Below are 20,429 nucleotides of genomic sequence, written 5' to 3'. Positions count from 1 at the left end.
TGTATGTGAGATGATATATGTGAGATGATATATGTGAGATGATGTATGTGAGATGATATATGTGAGATGATGTATGTGAGAAAATGTATGTGAGATCACACAACCAAGAAAGAGAATTCTGTGGTTTCTGTTCTTAGAAAAATAAAACTCTTTGTAGTAGAAACAAGAAAAGGACTGTTTATTTAGGCTTGGTCTGTGTTATAGGATATATTGTGGTATACAGTAGGACATATGTTTCAAAGTCTTTAACAATTCATGGGCATGGATTTTTAATAACTACAATCATATTTATTTAACCAATGAGGAGCCAGTGAGATGGTGGAGCAAGAAGATGGTTGTGGTAGATGAACTGAGATGAGGTCTTGGAAAAAATTATTTTGTTTTATTTTTACCTTTACAATGTAATTTTAATTTTATCTGTATATTGTAATATTCAACACTGAAAAGACTTACTTTGTGTTTTCCAAAATGTTAAATTAATTCTCTTAAACCACATACACTTTTAAATCAGACATCACAAGTTTAAATTTAACATCAATATGAAGCTTTTTCTCATATATAATCATACATTTGACCTAATTGTGATGTTTCACTGTTACACAATATTTCACTGGTAAGATCCTCAGAGGAGAGAGTTTACAGTTATTATAGAAGAATGGGAACATTCTCTCAGTAAAAGTGTGTGTGTAGGTGTGTAAGCGTGTGTTATTTAGAGGATCATAGAATGAGAGTTTTCCTCTGTCACAGTCCAGTTTTACTCTGATCTTCTGCAGTTTCTTTTTAAATGTCAGTGGGGTATGTGACCCTCCTGAGGCCACTGACCAGTATTTACCATCATATAACCGAACACGCCAGGCACCAGTGTGAAAGAATGTGTCTCCCATCCTCTGGTTTGACTCTGTGGTCACACCTAGGGTCCAGCATGTACTCTCCCCAACATCAACATCCCAGCAGTGTGTCCCTGTGTTAAAGCCCTCAGAGCCCAGGACACATGTATACCAATCAAATCTCTCTGGATTATCAGGAATCTGCTGTTTCTCATCACTGTATCTCACACTGGTCAGATCCTCAGACAGGGTGAGACCTGGATGAGCAGTGTTGGGGTCCAGAATCACAGGAGCTGAAGAGAGAGAACAGAGACAAAGAGAAAGATTGAATATTCCTTATGTTTATATGTTTATATTGTTATTAATTTATCTTCACTGATTTACTGAAACTCACAGTTTTCAGGTAATGTGTTAAAGTCTACTACACTTAGAAGGACTAGCTTCTAAAATTTGCAGGACAAACAAACGGGGATTCTCAAAATTACGTGCGCTCAGTTCACCATTTTGCAGGAAGTTTTTAAATGGCAACTGAAACTGCGTGGATCATGGTGGAGTTGAGCTAATAAATGTTGAACAGCAGTTACTTTCACTGAAATTACTGCTATGCAGACAAGAGAGGAGACGTTGGAGGAGATGGTGTGTGCGACCATTGGACGGATTGAGGCAGGAGGAGGGTGATGCCACCAAGCGGACCAATCACAGTTGTCGTGGTCTGCTTCGACACGCGTCGCAGCGACGCGGAGTTACATTTCTTGGGAGGTGCACATCAGGCTACGGGGCAGGGTACGCGGCTACGCAGAGCCTACAGTGAACCTACACCGTACCTATGCTGTATAAATCAACCTTTAGTTGTGTGGGTGTCGTGTTAATTATGAGTTGTATCATTTCTGTGTGTTGTATTAGTTGTTTGAATGTGTCCTTTTTTTTTAGTTGTGTGTGTGTTGCATTTCTTGTGTATGTGTTGTATTAGTTGTGGGTCTTTTGTACTAGTCACGCGTTTATTGTGTTAGTTATGTGTTTGTGATGTATTTGTTGTGTGTGTGTGTGTGTGTGTGTGTGTGTTGTATTAGTTGTTTATTTATTTATTTATTTATTTTATTTGTAAGGGACCATGTACAATATTAAACATAAATGTTACCATGTGATGCATTGTACCAGAGTTAGCATGAGGCTAATTTTCATCCGCAGATCACTAATACAGCATACACAGTTGTGTGTTAGTTCTCTATTGAGAGTTGGTTTAATCTGGTCTAACACTCTGAGATTCTCCTCTTATTCCACCCTGTTACTCTCTAGGATTAAATCCACTCTGTTCAGTCATATATGAGATTTGTGTCTGTATTGATATGTATCACTCTTACTGTATATGATTGTATTTTAAGATAAGCTGTGTGGTGTTTGTGTTTTAAACTCTTGCAGTAATTTCATTTGTCTTCACGTTTGTCCTGTCTTGTGATCTTGTGTTTCACACTGCCACATGAATACCTGTCTTTTATTTACTAGACTCTCAAAAGGAAACATTTAAAAAAAGGAAAAACTCAACAGATGTGAGTGGGAGAAACGACTCTCTCTCTCTGTCTCTCTCTCTCTTTCTCTCTCTCACTCTTTCTCTCTCTCACTCTTTCTCTTTCTCTCTCTCTGCAATATTTGACAATTTTATCTGCCTCATATTAACTCCAGTCTTTCTTATGAGTCTTTTATCTTACAATCAGACCAGTATGTAATGAAAACTGTAAGAAAGTGATCACAAATACATGAGCAAAATGCATTACTGAATGATTTACCAGATCTTTAGATTTTTTTTTTTGTCAAATGATCTCTTATGTAAACTCACTGTATTGAACAATGTCCTGCATCTTCTCCCAGACTCTGAACTTCAGGTTGCCCAGGTGCTTTGCCACATTGATCAGTGCTCCTGAAAGCATCTGTGGATCCTGCAGTGTGCACTGGGCTCTGGAATAACATTCAGGAGTCAGTGCTGCTGTGGGTTTTGTATCACAGAAAAAGAGGAGAGTTAAGAGACAGGCTACTTACCTTTTCTTTGTGGCCTCAAAGTTCTGTGAAAAGAGATGAGATGAGTTTTTCAGCAAGTATATGATTTATTATTGAGAAGCACAGATAGGCAGAGGCAGAGAGAGAGAGAGAGAGAGAGAGAGGGGAGAGAGAGAGAGAGAGAGAGAGAGAGAGGGAGAGAGAGAGAGAGAGAGAGAGTGAGAGAGAGAGAGAGTGAGAGAGACAGAGAGAGAGAGAGAGGGAGAGAGAGAGAGAGAGAGAGATTCTTACCGTCAGAAAAAGAACGTCTTTCGCAGCCATGTTGTCTTCTATGGCACTGATTGTGTCTGAGAGAGAGGAGATCTCTCTGGTCACTTTCTCAATTTTCTCTTTCATCATCTGACTCTTCTGCACCTCTTCCTCTCTCAGTGCTGTTATACTGACTGCCTCTTCATCTCGTAGAAACTGGTGAAGTTTCTCAAACTCTTTCCTAATCTGTGTCTCTGTGTGTTGGGCCTGAATCTGTTAAGAAAACATTTCAGACAGACTTGGTCTTTTCATAAAGATTTTAGCAGCTATTTGTCTGACATAAAGCCATTGTCAGTAGAGTAAAACAGGACACAAACTATCTTGAGCCAGTTACAATATAGATGTCATATTGAACTCTGACACCAGGTCTCTTTAATGCAGGTCGATATCGTGTTAATCAATATTTCAATAGTCAAACACTACTCCTTTGGCATCAAATATCATTTCAAAAGTATTGATTACATTTTTTTTAATGTGCAGTCTCAAAGATCCCACAAAGACATAACATGCATGTAAAATAAAGTAAAATTGTAAAAATTAAAAAAATAAAACATATAAATAAAATCAATAAAATCCATGCTCCTCTGCATTCAACACTGACATACTTTTGTTGATGCTAATGAACAGGCCCTGTGTGATGCAATAATCACACAAGCACAGACACGCACACACACACACTACTACCACTACTACTACTACTACTACTACTACTACTACTACTACTACTGCTACTATTCACACATTAAAAAAAAAAAGATCACACGCTTACAGTTACAAAAAAAGTAGAGAAACAATAAAAAGGTTAAGAGCAGGTTAAGAGTATTTTAAGGAGATTTTCCAGAGAGACAGCAGATATCCAGTTAACTCCAGCACTAACATGGTTATTTAGACTAATGTTTATCTAGATTAGTGTTTATTCAAGACTTTTTGGCTTCGTGAACATTTTTACACTGTGTGACGCTGGTTACATTTGTGTGTTAACTTAGGACATTTATAACATTGTATGTTATCAGAGTGACATCAAAATGAGAAATTAATTGATGTGTTTATTTAGGCATAAGTAAAATAACAAAAATGATGTTGTTTAGCAAGTAACAGATTTTATATAATGGTCAATGGGGTATGTATTTTTATTGCATGATCTTTTTCATATTTCAGCAAAAAACCAAAAAATGTTGTGCCCCAGTCATGTTTATTTTTCTCACCTTAATGTGTTCTGCTGTTTTATCACAGGTCGCTTTGACTTTTTTAAAGATCTCCAGTTTCTCCTGTAAGGGCTTCAGTGTAGTTTTTAGTTCCTCCTAGAATTAAAAAACACTTTAGTGTCCGTGTAGTTCATTTACATGCATGTTTTTATGTCTAGTATCCAGAACTTTCCTCTATAACAAATATAAACAGCGTTTCTGTATTTCTGGTTACATTTGTTCTATTTCAAATAAACTTTCCATTTGCACTGACGTTCTTTGACATAAAAATTCTTCACATTTCATTTGAGAAATATTAATGACACGGGATATTTCTTACCCTACGATCATGAGCAGCTTCATCTATTGGGAGGAATTTGTGCTTTGTGTGTTTTTCTGAATCCCGACACACCAAACACACAGGCTGTTTATCCTCCAGACAGAAGAGTTTGAGTTTCTCATTGTGCAGACCGCAGATCTCCTCAGACCCTGATGTTGTTTTCCCAGTTTTCCCCTTTAAAAAACCCTCACACAGGTTCTTCAACACGAGGTTACGGGGAGGATCTGATTTTGATGATCTTCTCCTACAGACTGGGCACTCCTGTGATCCTTTTGTATCCCAGAACTGCTGCAGACAGTCTTTACACACACTGTGACTACATAACAGGAGAACAGGATCTTTAAACACGTCACAGCACACGGGACAGTAGAAATCCTCTTCTGATGAAGACATGTTGTAACAGGGCCACCCTTGGAGTGACTCCTTGTATTTCAACTTAAATTTCAGTGTCTGATTTTTGGTCGGAAAACAAATAGAAGATTTACTGTAACCTTTGTTTTGTTCCCTTAGTTCACTCTGATCAGCAGACTCTGTAGATCCTTTAGTCACTGTCTGTTCAACAATAAATAAACTCTAACGTAAGTTTGGTTCAATTTGTGAAGCTGAGCTCCTCTTGAATTCCAAAGAAACTGACACTTGACTTACCTCCTCCTCAGAAGGTGTGGTTTCAGATGAAAGTTTCTGATTGGTTTATAAGTTCTTGTGTTTTCAAATATGAAATTGTCCCCCTAGAGGATCAAGTGTAAAGGTTTTTCTCCAACTGTACCTGCACTCAGTTTACCAAAGTCCTCAGTGACATTTTAATTTAATATTCAGCTGTATTATATTCAGGATGAGAACATCCTATAAAAATGCGGTTACAGACAATAAGAATTGCCTAAACTATAACTATACCATAGTACGTTAAATAAGGATGCATAATCTACATTAGAGATATAATCAAATTTAAAGATATTGTATAAGTATATATTATGTATGTAAATCAACAATTTTAAAACAGACTAACTTCATTGTACCTGTTTTATAGAAATATGCAAAGCATACTTCACTCTTACTTTACCATCCATTCATAAATAAAGAAGTTTCAAATGACAAAACAACAACAATAACAATGGCAACAACAAGGACAACAGCAACAAAACCTCAAACGCTTGTTTCATATTTTATTAGTTCTGGTTAGGGCTCTATACAACTTGAGACTGGAAGTGTGCTATTAGAAAGAGATTTTAAATGTATTAAATTTCAAATCAGTATAGTAATTACAATGTCATGGCAATTACGATTGGTTTTGTATGTTAACCAATGCAAATATATGGAATGTTCCTCACATCAACTAACAGATAATGTAGTTTATTAAAGTGATGAAGACCTGTAGTTGCTGTGAGTCAGGCATAAGTCATAAATCTACAGTAAGAGATTTATAACACTGTATTATGACTGATTTGCACAGAACAAACAATGATAAACACCAAGTACACTCATCAGGAGATTAACCACAATCTCTCACGTCTGTCTCCATCAAGATGAGAAATTAATTTAAATAGTCTTACTGCTATGTCATCAACATTGGATAGGTGAGATTTTTTTGCTCAAAACTAACAATGTTTATTTGTAATGCTTGCTGAGTACCAGACACACAAGTTGTTTACCCTCAAGACAAAAGAGTTTGAATCTCTCACTGGGTAGACTACAGGCCTCCTCAGACCCTGCTGAAGCTGTCCCTTTTCCCTGTAGAAAAAGCCTCACACAGGTTCTTTAACACATGTTTAGAGGGAGGATCATCTCATGAGGATCTTCTCCTACAAGCTGGGCAATGCTGACTTCCTTTCATTTGACTTCCCTTCAACTCCCTGATGTACCTGTTTCTCCCAAAGTGTGTCAAAGGGCTGGAATTTAGCTGAGTGAATCTGATTTGGCTGTGATTTCTTTGTTTTTAAATATGTCAAAGGTAGCCAGTTTCCCCCTTAGAGGACGACATGTAATGGCTTTTCTCCAACTATAACCAAATCAGCTTATTCAGACCTTTAGTAACTTTTTAGTTTGATATTCAATTCAAATATTCAGGATGGGAAAATCCTGTAGAAGTGCACCCACTTTTTATAAAAAAATATGTAAAATATGTAGCAGAGAAACATTAATTACATCAACATCTCAGTGTTCCACTGATGTTCCAACTCTGATGTTCCACTGTTACACAACCCCTCACTGGTAAGATCCTCAGAGGAGAGACAGTAGAGTTATAGAAGAATGGAAAGTCACTTTCAGGGAAAGAGTGTTAAAAAGTGTATATGCATGTGTTTGTAAGAGCGTTTAAAAGTGCATATGCATGTGTTTGTAAGAGCGTCTAAAAGTGTATATGTACGTGTTTGTTAGAGTGTTTAATAGTGTATATGTATGTGTTTCTTAGATGGTCGGACACTAATACTCTTTCTCCAGTTCAGCTCCACTCTGGAGTTTTCTATTCACTGAGAAGGGAATTCACCTGGAGACAGTGTTGGAGAAATGGAAGAAGGCCTCTGTTAGTTGAAGACAACAGAAGAAGGCCTCGATATATCAAAAAAGGAAAATCTATGTCATAGTGACAGGGAAGCATAAGTAATGGCCAGGGTGTAGTTGCTTCAGTGTCCGCCTTGCATGGACTAGCCCATCGCTTGATAACGAACACCTGCGTTAAGGGGTAAAATATCTGAGGTGAGATCAAGGACATGGTTGAGTATCCAAAGCAAAGTAAGGACATGACCGAATCATCATTTTTTTGCCAAAAAAGGAAGTCGGAAACAGTGATGTATGGAATAAAGAAATTCTGGGAAAATTTGGGGAAATTTCTGGAAGCGAATGGCTTGGACCATGCAAAAATGGATGATGAAAGGCGTGTTACCATACAACCCTGTTATGCGCTTACTGGATACACAGGTTTAGCATGCTGATAAAATTTTAGATATAAGTGAATGATTTTCTGTATTAGATTCAGTCACTCCCTGGGACCTGACTCAGTTTGTTGTATTTTGTTCACTACTTAATGCAATAAACTTACACTGCATCGGACTCCTGAAGACTTTGACTGCTTTTTGAAACTTAGAATTCAATTTAAACTCTTCATAAGAAGTACAGCATTTAGCGTGGAGAAGGGACTCGGTCGTATCTGGCCCTGACCTGGGAGTCTCTCCTACAACAGACACTTAGTACATTTCATATAAGTTATAGTTTAAAGTTTATTTGGCTCTAATAGCTTTTGTCCTTTAAAGACACAGAAACAAATCCAATCCAATGTGAATTAAAAATACTGTATGACATCCTAAAAATCATCATCATCACTGTCGCTTATCCAGAACCGGTTCCCAAAGTGTTCCCAGGCCAGCCGAGGTATATAATTCTCCTAATGTGTCCTGGGTCTGTCCCAGGGTCTCCTCCCAGTTGATTGTGCCCAGAACACCTCCACAGGGAGGCATCCAGGGGGCATCCTGACTAGGTGCCTGAACCACCTCAACTGGCTCCTTTCAATGCGGAGGAGCAGCAGCTCTACTCCAAGCTCCTCCCGGGTGTTTGAGCTTCTCACACTATCCGTAAGGGTGTGCCCAGCCACCCTGCAGAGGAAACTCACTTGTGCCGCTTGTATCTGCGATCTTATTCTTTCGGTCACTACCCAGAGCTCGTGGCCATGGGTGAGGGTTGGAACAAAGATCGACTGGTAAATTGAGAGCTTTGCCTTCTGGCTCAACTGCCTCTTCACCATGACGGTCCAGTACAACGACCACATGACTGCTGCCGCCGCCCTGATCCGCCTTGTGACCCCAAGACACTTGAACTCCTCCACTTGAGGCTGCGCCTTACAATTTACAATTTACAATTTGGTATTTGGCAAACGCTTTTAGCCAAAGCGACTTACAATAAGTGCATCAGCCTTGAAATCCTGTCCATGAAAATCAAGAACAGAATTGGAGACAAGGTACAGCCCTGGCAGAGTCCAACACCCACTGGGAATGAGTTTGACTTCGTGCCGTGAATACGAACACAGCTCTCACTGCGATTATCACAGCTCTCACTGCGTCACCCATCTCCCATTGCCAGGGAGATGGGTGACAACCCTCCCAAATCTTCCAGCCCTGCCTTCTCCACTGGGGGCATGTCAGTCGGGTTTAGGATCTCCTCAAAGGGTTCCTTCCACCATCTGACCACATCCTCAGTCGAGGTTAGAACCTCCCTGTCCCTGCTGAGAACAACATGGATGAGGCCCTGCCTGCCCCTCCAGAGTCACCTGACAGTTTGCCAGCACCTCTTTGAGGCCAACCAAAAGTCCTCTTCCATGGCCTCCCCAAACTCCTCCTATACCTGAGTTTCTGCTTCCATGACTGCCATCACTGCAGCCCTTTTGGCCTGCTGGTACCTCTCAGCCAATTCTGGAGTCCCCCGAGCTAGCCAAGCCTGGAGGGCCTCCTTCTTCTGCTTCCCTCACTGGTGGCGTCCACCACCGGGTCCTTGGGTTGCCGCCACAACCGGCACTGATGACTGTCTGGCCACAGCTCAAAGCTGCCGCTTCAACAATGAAGGCTTTGAACAATGTCCATTCGGACTCAATGTCCCCAACCTCCCTCGGGATCAGGGAGAAGCTCCTCTAAAGATGTGAGCTGAAGACCTTCCGGACAGGGTCCTCAGCCAGACGTTCCCAGTTCAACCTCACTATGTTTACCAGGTCTGTCCGGCAGCCTCCCCCCCCCATCTGATCCAACTGACCACCAGGCGGTGATCACTTGACAGCTCTGTCCCTCTCTTCACCCAAGTGTCCAGGACTTACGGCCGCAGGTCTGATGAGTTGATTATCGAATGTTGGCCTGAGGAGCTCTGGTACCAGGTACATTTGTGATCTGCCTTATGCTCGAACATGGTGTTCATTATGGAAAATCCATGACTCGTGCAGAGGTCCAACAACAAAGCACCACTCGGGTTCAGATCAGGTAGGCCGTTCCTGCCAGTCACTTCATTCCAAGTTTCTCCATCATTGCCAACGTGAGCATTGAAGTCTGGCAGCAGAACTACAGAATCCCCACATGGTGTCCTCACTACAACACTTTCCAGTGCCTCTAGGAAGGCTGGGTACTCCGAGCTGCCGTTCGGTGCATACATTGTGGTGACTTTCAGAGATTTCCCCCCTGCAGCCCAAAGTCACATTGAGGTGACCCTTTCGTTCACTGGGACAAACTCAAACGCAGCGGCGCTCAGTCAAGGGTTAACAAGTAACCCCACACCTGCCCATCGCCTCTCACCTCCAGAGAAGGATAGAGTCCAGCCCCCATCCAGGAGTTTGGCTCCAGAGCCAAAGCTGTGCGTAGAAGTGAGCACAACTGTATCTAGTTGGTATTGCTCCACCTAACGCATAAGTTTCGGCTCCCTCCCCCCTCAGAGAGGTGATATTCCAAGTACCAAAAGCGAGTTTCTGTACCGTAAGTTCAGTCCGCTGGGGCCTTCACCCCAACCCACTACTCGTGTGGCATCGCACCCGGCCCCTATTTCTCCCCTCGGACCCCATAGCAGGGCGGGCCACCAGGCCTGGCTCCGGGAGTGGACCCCGGTCTCCCTCTCTCTGTGGATGATATTCATAAGGGCTTTAAGAATCGCTTTTTGTCTGGCCCCGCACCTGAGACCTCTCTGCCTTGGGTGACCTACCAGAAGCTGCATGCTCCAGACAGCCCAGCTCCCAGGATCACGGGGGCTCACAAACCCCTCTACCATGATAAGATTGCAATTCCAGGAGGGGCATCCTAAAAATGTTAAATGGAGTGAAATTATTGTGGTTCTTAGTTCATTTCTGAGTGATATCAAGTATCATCTTCAGGTTTTTAATGTTGATGCTGATATTGCCTTTTTACCCTTAGTGAAGACCAATCAAAGTTTAGAATTTGTGTACAGAGAATTTGTGTACACCAAAATATCTTGATCGTCATCTAAAAGGTAAGACACTAATAAATACATAGAATCATGAAGCCAGGACCAAGCTCTACATATTGTGTGCATTTAGAGCAAAAACAAACCAACCAAACCAAGAAACTTAAATAAAACATCATTTTACAAATGTAAATATGTTTCTGGTTAGCCCTGGGAGATTTATGTATTGCACGTCAGTTTCTTAGAAGCCAAAGTCTGAATGTTTTTGTTTTGTGGCTAAAGGAAGCTCATATCTGTGCTGTACCCATTCTCCTCTTTTCATATAATCACATGACAATGATTGGCAAGAACTAAGAGCCATGCAACTCATACAACAACAAAAAAACCCCAACAACAACAACAAAAAAAACATGAAACCAAACAGATGGAGATCTCCCCTTTTCCAAAGTGTCAGCTCTGTGTAACAACAGAACTTATATACATACCATTACACACTTACTGTCAGTGGATTACAACATTTGACACCAGTTAGTGATGTTACATTTGAGGCTGCAGACCCACTAAAAATATGACAATTTTTCATTCTTTCACCTAGCTTGGATTGAAAGACAACAGCTAATTGAGAAAATGTAGTTGATATTTGGATTGACAGTTGTATGCGGCTGTATGTAATCAGAACAAGAATAGTTACAACCATGATATGTGTTTTACTGTAGACACAGACTGTTTATTCTCCAGACAGTGGTGTCTGAGTTTCTCATTGTGCAGACTACAGAACTCCTCAGACCCTGCTGAAGATCTCTGACTTCTCTCCTGTAAGAAAGTCTCACACAGGTGCTTTAACACAAGGTTACAGGGAGGATCCAGTTTTGATGATCTTCTCCTACAAACTGGACATTCCTGTGATCCTTTTGTTGTTCCAGAACTGTTCCAGACAAACTGCACATATAATATGACTACAGGACAGTAGAACAGGATCCTTGAAGATGTAACAGCACACAAGATAGGAGAAATCTTCATCAGATAGTGATAATTTTAAAGGTTATTTCCTTACAGTAATATTGTTCTTTGCTATGGTTTTTACAGTGAAATGTGTCGAGACTGATTCCTGAGATCCTGGACATACTGATTTCTTCCTTCCCTCTTTCACTGATGATATGACAGAGGTTGGAGTGTTTGGTGAAGGAAAATTCTGATTGTGTGATGCTCTGGCCTCAGGATGAATTGCACAATCTCTTTCTCTTCCTCTCTGTCTCTGTTGCTCTGTCTTTCCCTCCGTCAGGTATGTGTACAACACTCCTAAAATGATTTCATTGAGAGTCAACCAGGTTGGCATCTCTTGCTTGGACTGATGATTCCACTTTCAGCTCAAATAAACATAGTTCTCTTTAATGCGCTTTAAACGTTTTAGGTTAAAGTTATTGAGCTTAAGGTTTTACACCATACAATACAGTTTACACAGATTTCCGAGACCTGTTTCTGTGTCCTGACCAACACTGACGAAGTGTTGATCATTTTTGTTTTAATCAAGGTACAAGTGTCCCATGCTTCTACAATGAGTAATCTAACTTAATTGCTTTATTTCTTTTCTGTCATAGATGAATATATTCTGACTCCCAGAAAGGGGGTGAGCTTGCTGCCCCAGCTTGATAAGACCAGGGTTTTAACAACTGTGTTCAGGCAGCTCAGAGAACTTTGGCAGGTTTATCATGTCAATCAAAATTCCAACCCACTGTGCAGAGACAGAGAATCACAACATATTTGTCTAAAGGCAGAATGTGACGGGTGTGTCCCTAGAGACTGCACCATACTATATTATTATTATTACAATTGGGTATTTCAAAACACTTGTGTGTGTGTGTGTGTGTGTGTTTCTGAGTGCGTGCGCATGCATTTGATTGGATAAAGGATTTTTTTATTTTGAGTTGTGCCTGCCATGACCTGGCGTGTTTTTTGTTCTTATGTTCTTTCATTCAAGGAGCTACTGATTAACATTATCATTAAATCATTACCATGCAAGAAAAGGTTGTCAATAAATTCTTACTATCAAAATTTATGATGACAGTGTGTTTGGTGGAATAGTGAGCTACACAAATAGGCCACTTATACAGTTTTAGTCCCACTCATCCTATCATTTTAGAGCATATTAACTAGAGGTGTACAGTGATGTCATTATCTGTATCTCTATCTGTTTTTCATTTCACATCCATTTTTACCGCTCTATTTTTCAATTCACATGCATTTTCATCACTTCCATTTTTACCAGTTAATTTTTGTTACTTCCACCCCTCATATGTGTGTGTGTGTGTGTGTGTGTGTGTGTGTGTGTGTGTGTGTGTGAGTGCGTGTGAGTGAGTGAGAGAGAAAGAGAGAGAGAGGGAAGGGGGGCAGATGGATGAACGGAGGTATAGATGGGTGTCTGTGTGATGTTATATGCAAGATGATATATGTGAGATGATATATGCAAGATGATGTATGTGAGATGATATATATGAGATGATATATGTGAGATGATGTATGTGAGATGATATATATGAGATGATATATGTGAGATGATGTATGGGAGATGTTATATGTGAGATGATATATGTGAGATAATATATGTGAGGTCACACAGCCAAGAAAGAGCATTCTGTGGTTTCTCTTCTTGAAAAATATAAACTCTTTGCAGTAGAAACAAGAGAAAGAAAAAAATTATTCATTTATTTAGGGTTGGTCTGTGTTATATACCATTTGGGGTATACAGTACGACATATGTATCAAAGTCTTTAACAATTCACATTATTAAAATAAAGACATTTGGGCTGTGAAACTTTGTTACTTTGACAAACATGAATATATGGGCATGGATTTTTAATGACTACAATCATATTTATTGAACAATGAGGAGCCAGTGAGATGGTGGAGCAAGAAGATATTTGTGGTAGATGAACTAAAATAAGGTTTTGGAAAAAAGTATGATTTTATTCATTTTATTTTTTTATTTTGCTGTGTAGCATTTAAAAATGCTATAATGTAATTTTATCTGTATGATATCATATTTGACACTGAAAAGAGTGACTTTGTGTTTTCCAAAATGAAAAGTCAAATTAATATTCTTCAAGCACTGACACTTTTAGATCAGACATCATAAATTTAAATTTCACATTAATATGAAGCTTTTTCTCCTTTACCAACATACATTTGATCTAACTGTTCTGTTTCACTGTTACACAACATTTCACTGGTAAGATCCTCAGAGGAGAGAGTTCACAGAAATTACAAATGTATGGAAACATTCTCTCAGTAAAAGTGTGTGTGAAGGTGTGTAGGTGTGTGTTATTTAGAGGATCCGAGAATGAGAGTTTTCCTCTGTCCCAGTCCAGTTCCACTCTGATCCTCTGGAGTTTATTATTCACTGTCAGTGGAGTAGATGACCCTCCTGACCAGTATCTACCATTTTTATACCCCACACACACAAGACACCAGTGTCAAAGAATGTCTCCCCCTTCCTCTGGTTTGACTCTGTGGTCACACCCAGGATCCAGAATGTACTGTTCCCAACATCAACATCCCAGCAGTGTGTCCCTGAGTTAAAGCCCTCAGAGCCCAGAACACATGGATATTTATCAAATCTCTCTGGATTATCAGGAATCTTTTGTTTCTCATCACTGTCTTTCGCACTGGTCAGATCCTCAGACAGGATGAGTCGTGGTTCTGCTGTGTTGGGGTCCAGAATCACAGGAGCTGAAGAGAGAGAACACAGACAGAGGGAGAGATTAAATATTCAGTATGTTTACATGTATATATTTTTATCAATTTATCTTCAAGGATTACTGAGTCTCAGAAAACAGAAAAGAGAGAGAATGAATCCAATCACAAAAAGAAAGCATAGAGACATTGCATTGTATAATGATGAAGTCAGTTGTATAAATACATATGAACTACAGTGTAATCATTACTGAGATTATTCAACCAAATGTGTTAAGGAGTACTGTACTGTACTGTACTGTGCGTGTGTGTGTTGCTGGTGTCTATGGAATTAACAGTAGTACATATACAAACATGTACCACACTGCCATCCCCTCTCTCTGTTAATATCTGTTGTATTAGTTGTGTGTGTGTGTGTATGTGTGTTGTATCAGTTGTGTGTGTGTTTTGTATTACTTTCCTGTACGTTTTATCAGTTGTTTGTGTATTGTGCAAGTTACTGAAAATTAGTAATTAGTTACAGTTACTAGAATTACTTTACCAATTACTGCATATAAAAGTAATTAGTTACTAGGGAAAGTAACTTTTGCATTACTTCTAAATGTTTGCTTCAGTTCTCTTATTAATGCATACATAGATGTATTATTTTGGTGTTACTGTGACATACTGTGGGACAAGATGTAACACTTTGCATCTGTGTTTCTTGGTTGGGTTCAGGTCGCTTGAAGAAGATGGTAGTTAAAAACTCACAGCCTCACAGGTGTTGGGACTTCCACAATGTAAAAATAAATTACTGAACCTTACCAAGCCCGGTTCTACAGCTACTATTTGATCATACAAGAATGAAACAGAGGCCACACATAAATTTAGGGAATAGGCTGCATTTGTCTGCTATAGTCTGCAGTTGTCCATTAATATTTTCAGGCAAGACAAAAGTATGAGTAACGAGCCCATTTAAAGTCAGTAATTGTAATTGCGTTGTTTAATTTGAAAAGGTAATTAGTTACATTAGTCGTTACCACCAATAGTAGTGGAACTACAGTTACTCCAAATGCTGGTTGTGTGTTATGTTAGTTTTGAGAGTTGGTTTAATCTGGTGTAACACTCTGAGGTTCTCCTCTTATTCTACTTTATTAGACTCTGGGTTAAAATCCACTCTGTTCAGTCATATGTGAGATTTGTGTCTAAACTTACTGTGTATTATTTTTTAAATTAAAAAAACTGTATATGATTTTTTATTTAATAAACAAAGGAAAAACAGAACAAATGTGACTGGGAGAAACCACCATCACATCACAGTCTCTCTCTCTCTCTCTCTCTCTCTCTCTCTCTCTCTCTCTCTCTCTCTCTCTCTCTCTCTCTCTCACTCTCTATCTCTCTAAAATTTAACAATTTTATCTGCCTCATATTAACTCCAGTCTCTCTTAGGAGTCATTTATCTTACATTCAGACCAGTACCTGATGAAAACTGTAAGAGTGGGATTGTAAGTGCATGAACAAAATGCATTACTGAATGACTTATCGAATCTTTTGATTTTTTTTTCTTGTCTAATTATATTAACTCACTGTATTGAACAATGTCCTGCATCTTCTCCCACACTCTGAACTTCAGGTTGCCCAGGTGCTTTGCCACATTGATCAGTGCTCCTGAAAGCATCTGTGGATCCTGCAGTGTGCACTGGGCTCTGGAATAACATTCAGGAGTCAGTGCTGCTGTGGGTTTTGTATCAGAGAAAAAGAAGAGAGTTGAGAGACAAGTTACTTACCTTTTCTTTGTGTCCACAAAGTTCTGTGAAAAAATATCAAATGAGAATTAGTTAATCACAAAGTATGTGGTGAAGGTTTATGATTTATTACAGAGAAATACAGACAGACAGATGGACAGACCAACAGACAATAGGGCAGAGGATAGGACAGAAAAAGAGAGAGAGAGAGAGAGAGAGAGAGAGAGAGAGAGAGAGAGATTCTTACCTTAAGAAAAAGAATGTCTTTTGTGCCCATGTTGTCCTCTATGGCTCTGATTGTGTCTGAGAGAGAGGAAATTTCTCTGGTCACTTTCTCAATCTTCTCCTTCATCATCTGACTCTTCTGCTCCTCTTCCTCTCTCAGTGCAGTTATCATGGCTGTCTCTTCATCTCGTAGAAACTGGTGAAGCTTCTCAAACTCTTTCCTAATCTGTGTCTCTGTGTGTTGGGCCTGAGTCTGTTTAGAAAACATTTCAAACAGACTTGGTCTTTTCATAAAGATTTTAATCAATATTTCATTACTCAATGAGCATACTTTTGGCATCAGTTATCATTTCAAAATTATTGACTACATTTCTTTTAATTGCAGTCTCAAAATTCTCACAAAGATGTAAAATTCTTGTAAAATAAAATAAACTAAAAAAAAAAAAAAATTCAAAATCTAAAATAAAACCGTTATGCTTCTGTGCTTTATGCCCTTATGTAAAGCGCTTTTATGCTAGAACATAAGCTGTGTGACACACACACAGAAAGAGAGAGAGAGAGAAAGAGAGAGAGAGAGAGAGAGAGAGAGAGAGAGAGAGAGAGAGAGAGAGGGAGAGGGAGAGGGAGAGAGACAGAAATTTGAACCAAAAACCAAATTTTCATATTTGAGCAAAACTGACCAAAACCAAAAGTGTTGTGCTCCACTCTCCCCTACATATCATGTTTGTTTTCCTCACCTTAATGTATTGTGCTGTTTCATCACAGGTCACTTTGACTTTTTTAAAAATCTCCAGTTTCTCCTTTAAGGGCTTCAGTGTTGTCCTGAGTTCCTCCTGGAATCAAACTAAACTTTAGCGTCTAGGTAGTGCATTTGCTTACATGTGTTTATGTCGGGTATCTAAAACATCCCTCTATAATGAATATAGACAGCTGTTTTTGAATATTGTTCATGATGATTATAGACATGATGATCTATATGAAAGGTTTTATTTGTTCTATTTCAAATTAAAGTATCAGGGACCTGTTTTTTCCCCATGAAAATACTTAATATTTCATTGGAGAAATCCGAATAACACAGAGTATTTCTTACCCTATGACCATGAGCAGCTTCATCTACTGGATGAAATCTGTGGTTTGTGTGTTTTTCTGAATCCCGACACACCACACACACAGGCTGTTTATCGTTCAGGCAGAAGAGTTTGAGTTTCTCACTGTGTAGACTGCAGAACTCCTCAGACCCTGATGAAGTTTGAATTTTTCCCTTTAAAAAAGCCTCACACAGGTTCTTTAACACAAGGTTAAGGGGAGGATCTGCTTTTGAGGATCTTCTCCTACAAAGTGGACACTCCTGAGTTCCCTTCTTTTCCCAGAACTGCTGCAGACAGACTTTACAGACACTGTGACTACATGACAGGAGAACAGGATCCTTAAAGACGTCATAACACACAGGACAGGAGAAATCCTCTTCTGATATCTGAGAAGCCATATTGTAACAGGTCCACTCCTGCTGTGACTCCTTGTATTTTAGCTCTACTTTCACTTTCTGATTTATGGTTATAAAACAGACTGTAAACTCACAAGAACCTGTCTTCTATTTATAGTCCACTGTGACCTGCAGACTCTGTAAATCCTTTAATCAATGTTTGATGAACAATGATTAAACTTTAAAATAAGTTTAGTTTAATTTGTCAGGTAGAACTTTTCTGCCATTCCAAACAATCTGACACTTCCTGATTTAACTGCTTCTCACAAAGTGTGTCAGAGGGCAGGGTTTCAAATAAAGGATTCTGATTGGTTTACAATATCTTGTGTCTTTTAAAGATGTCAGATTGTCCTCCTAGAGGACCAAGGCTCTTCTATAACTGGTTCCTGAGTCCTCTTATCGAAGAGGACTTAAATTTAATATTAAATTTAAATTTAATATTCAATGCAGACAGATAGTGTATTGACTGTCTATTTAGTACTGGGATACAGTAACAGTAAGAAAATGTAATAAAGACATTTAGATGTATGAAAAGTTATACACACCATATCTCTCTCACTCACTCATTATCTAAGCCGCTTATCCTAATTAGGGTTGCAGGGGGTACTGGAGCCTATCCCAGCGCTCATAGGGCAAAAGGAAACACCAGTCCATCGCAGCAAACCATTTCTGACCTTCTATATACCCAATAGGACTGAAGTAGACTGACTTTATTTTGCTTCATTTTGTTGTATGTCTTACTTTTGGTTTATATAATTTGAGGCAGGACAATTTGTTATTAGGAAGAAATTTGTTATATTTTTTTCATCATAAAATGTCTACATTTCTATTTGAAATTAGCATGGTAATTAACATAGGTTTTGTTTTGATTGTGTGACCAACAGTCACATTTAAATTGTACTGCTTCATTTAAACTGTCCTCTTCATTTTCCTTAGTTTTATTATTTCCATATTCATCACCATCTCCATTATCAGTCTTCTTACCTTGTATGCTGACCTCAACTGGAGTAGAACAGTAAGTATATAGATATCACTAAACGGGTTTTCCACCTTTATATAGTGTGGAGATTATGCAAGATTAAAAATAAGGAGTGTTCTGATTGGTTATAGTAAAGTAAGAACAGTGATTTGAAATTTTAAATTACACAAATGTGAAATGTAAATTTTATACAGTGCATTCAGTTATAGTGTTCTTCAGAAAACAGACTCAGAAGCACAGAACAGAAGTAGTAGGTTAATTTTTCCCTTAACATTATGACACATAACCAGACAAAAAAAAATTGCTGCATCAGTTGGCTTCATTAAACAGGAAAAAAAAAATATTAGTAATAAAGGCAGTTGTCTAGGGCACCAAGGCCACAGTGGTCAGTAAACATGCGATTTTCAAAGGGGCATCAAGGCCAGAGAGAGGGGCAATGACAGCCATAGCCATCGTGCCGTCGGTGAAATTCCTGCCCTGCACATAACTGGTATTTTGAACAACACTCAATATGATTTTCAACGGCGTGACAAAGTTTTCCTCTTACAAAATCAACGACCATCCAGAATTTCTCACGCATCTGTCGCTATTTTTGCTGTGCCTCTCAGAATGTGGAGTTGTCAGTGGTTCACTTCTGACTTTTGGTACCTGTCACTCATGTTGTGAAATCACAGCCAGAGATCCCAATATAGAAGCTAACCTTAGAGTGCTGGCAAACAGGATTAGCCGTATCGATAAGGCACACCCCATAGACATCAGCTATGACAACATTGTATTCATGTTGGCACCAATGATATAAGAATGAGGCAATCAGAAGTCACAAAGGTCAACATAGCTAGGACTTGTGACTTTGCAATAAAGATGTGTCGGCATCGATTAATTGTCTCCGGCCCTCTACCAGCTAGGGGTAACGATGAAAGATATAGTAGATTAGTGCAACTGAATCGCTGGCTGGCGCAGTTTTGTTGTCAGAAAACCAAAACTGTCGCAGGACGCAAGTGCGCAACACAGGATTTTATTCAAACAAAAGGCAGAAGGAAACAAGGAACTTAGAAAGTTCAACATGGTCTTTCTCACAATAAATACAAACAGGTTCGTCTCAAGTAGTATCAGGCAAAGGTCTGTGGTGCATAACCAAGAGTAGACTTTGCAACGAATGTGCACAACTAAGGAGTATAAATAGGGAGGAGAGTTAATGAAATTAACGAGTGAACAGGTGAAGGTGGTGAGTGATGATCAGACCGGTGATCAGTAGACCGGCGATGCTTAGCGCTCAGTGGCTGAGGCAGACAAGGGGGGAGGCGAGGTCGTTACATTTGTGAAGATCAGGGATACGGTTTTATAGATAACTGGCTCTGGCTTGCTAAAAGCGGACTAGAGAACCTGCTAAGGAAAAGACCTCTGAGGCTGCGAAGTCCCATGAGTCAATGACTCCTCTCCTCCAACATAAGGCTAAGATTAATGACTAGTTATTCATCAACAACTCTTACCGACAACAAAAAAATACGCTACACCGCTGTCTAGCTCTCTATGGGTATTCTTTTCGAGTACCCTAAAAACTAAGGTGCAGTATTCGAGAATTTCAACGTTGTTCACATTGTATATTTATACTTCACAAAATGTACAAAACTCAGGCTCTCTCTCGCAGTTGCTCTCCTGCTCTCTCCCTCTCTTCTCTCTCCTCTTGACCTCTGATGTCATGGGTATTAATTCTACGAATAATAAACTTTTTTTTTGTACTGGAATAACAAAAATACTACTTTTTACACATTCATACCACATATGAAATTACTACA

The 20,429-nt window shown here is 39.3% G+C and overlaps 1 protein-coding gene across 1 annotated transcript; it reads right to left on the bottom strand.

The window, feature by feature from the left end:
- Nucleotides 1-575: 575 nt before the first annotated feature.
- On the bottom strand, nt 576-17,657 carry LOC115820013 (tripartite motif-containing protein 35-like). The gene is made up of 6 exons (XM_030783450.1): nt 17,262-17,657; nt 16,909-17,004; nt 16,194-16,424; nt 2,862-2,884; nt 2,662-2,780; nt 576-1,120 (listed from the first exon to the last, which is right to left on the bottom strand). Exons 1-6 carry the CDS (start codon nt 17,655-17,657, stop codon nt 576-578), a joined length of 1,410 nt encoding a protein of 469 aa, XP_030639310.1.
- Between the last annotated feature and the right edge of the window lie 2,772 nt (nt 17,658-20,429).

Source organism: Chanos chanos, chromosome 9, assembly GCF_902362185.1.
Source record: "Chanos chanos chromosome 9, fChaCha1.1, whole genome shotgun sequence".
NCBI lineage: Eukaryota > Metazoa > Chordata > Actinopteri > Gonorynchiformes > Chanidae > Chanos > Chanos chanos.
The sequence above is the reverse complement of the archived record's forward strand: the minus strand, read 5'-3'. Positions and strand labels throughout refer to the sequence as shown.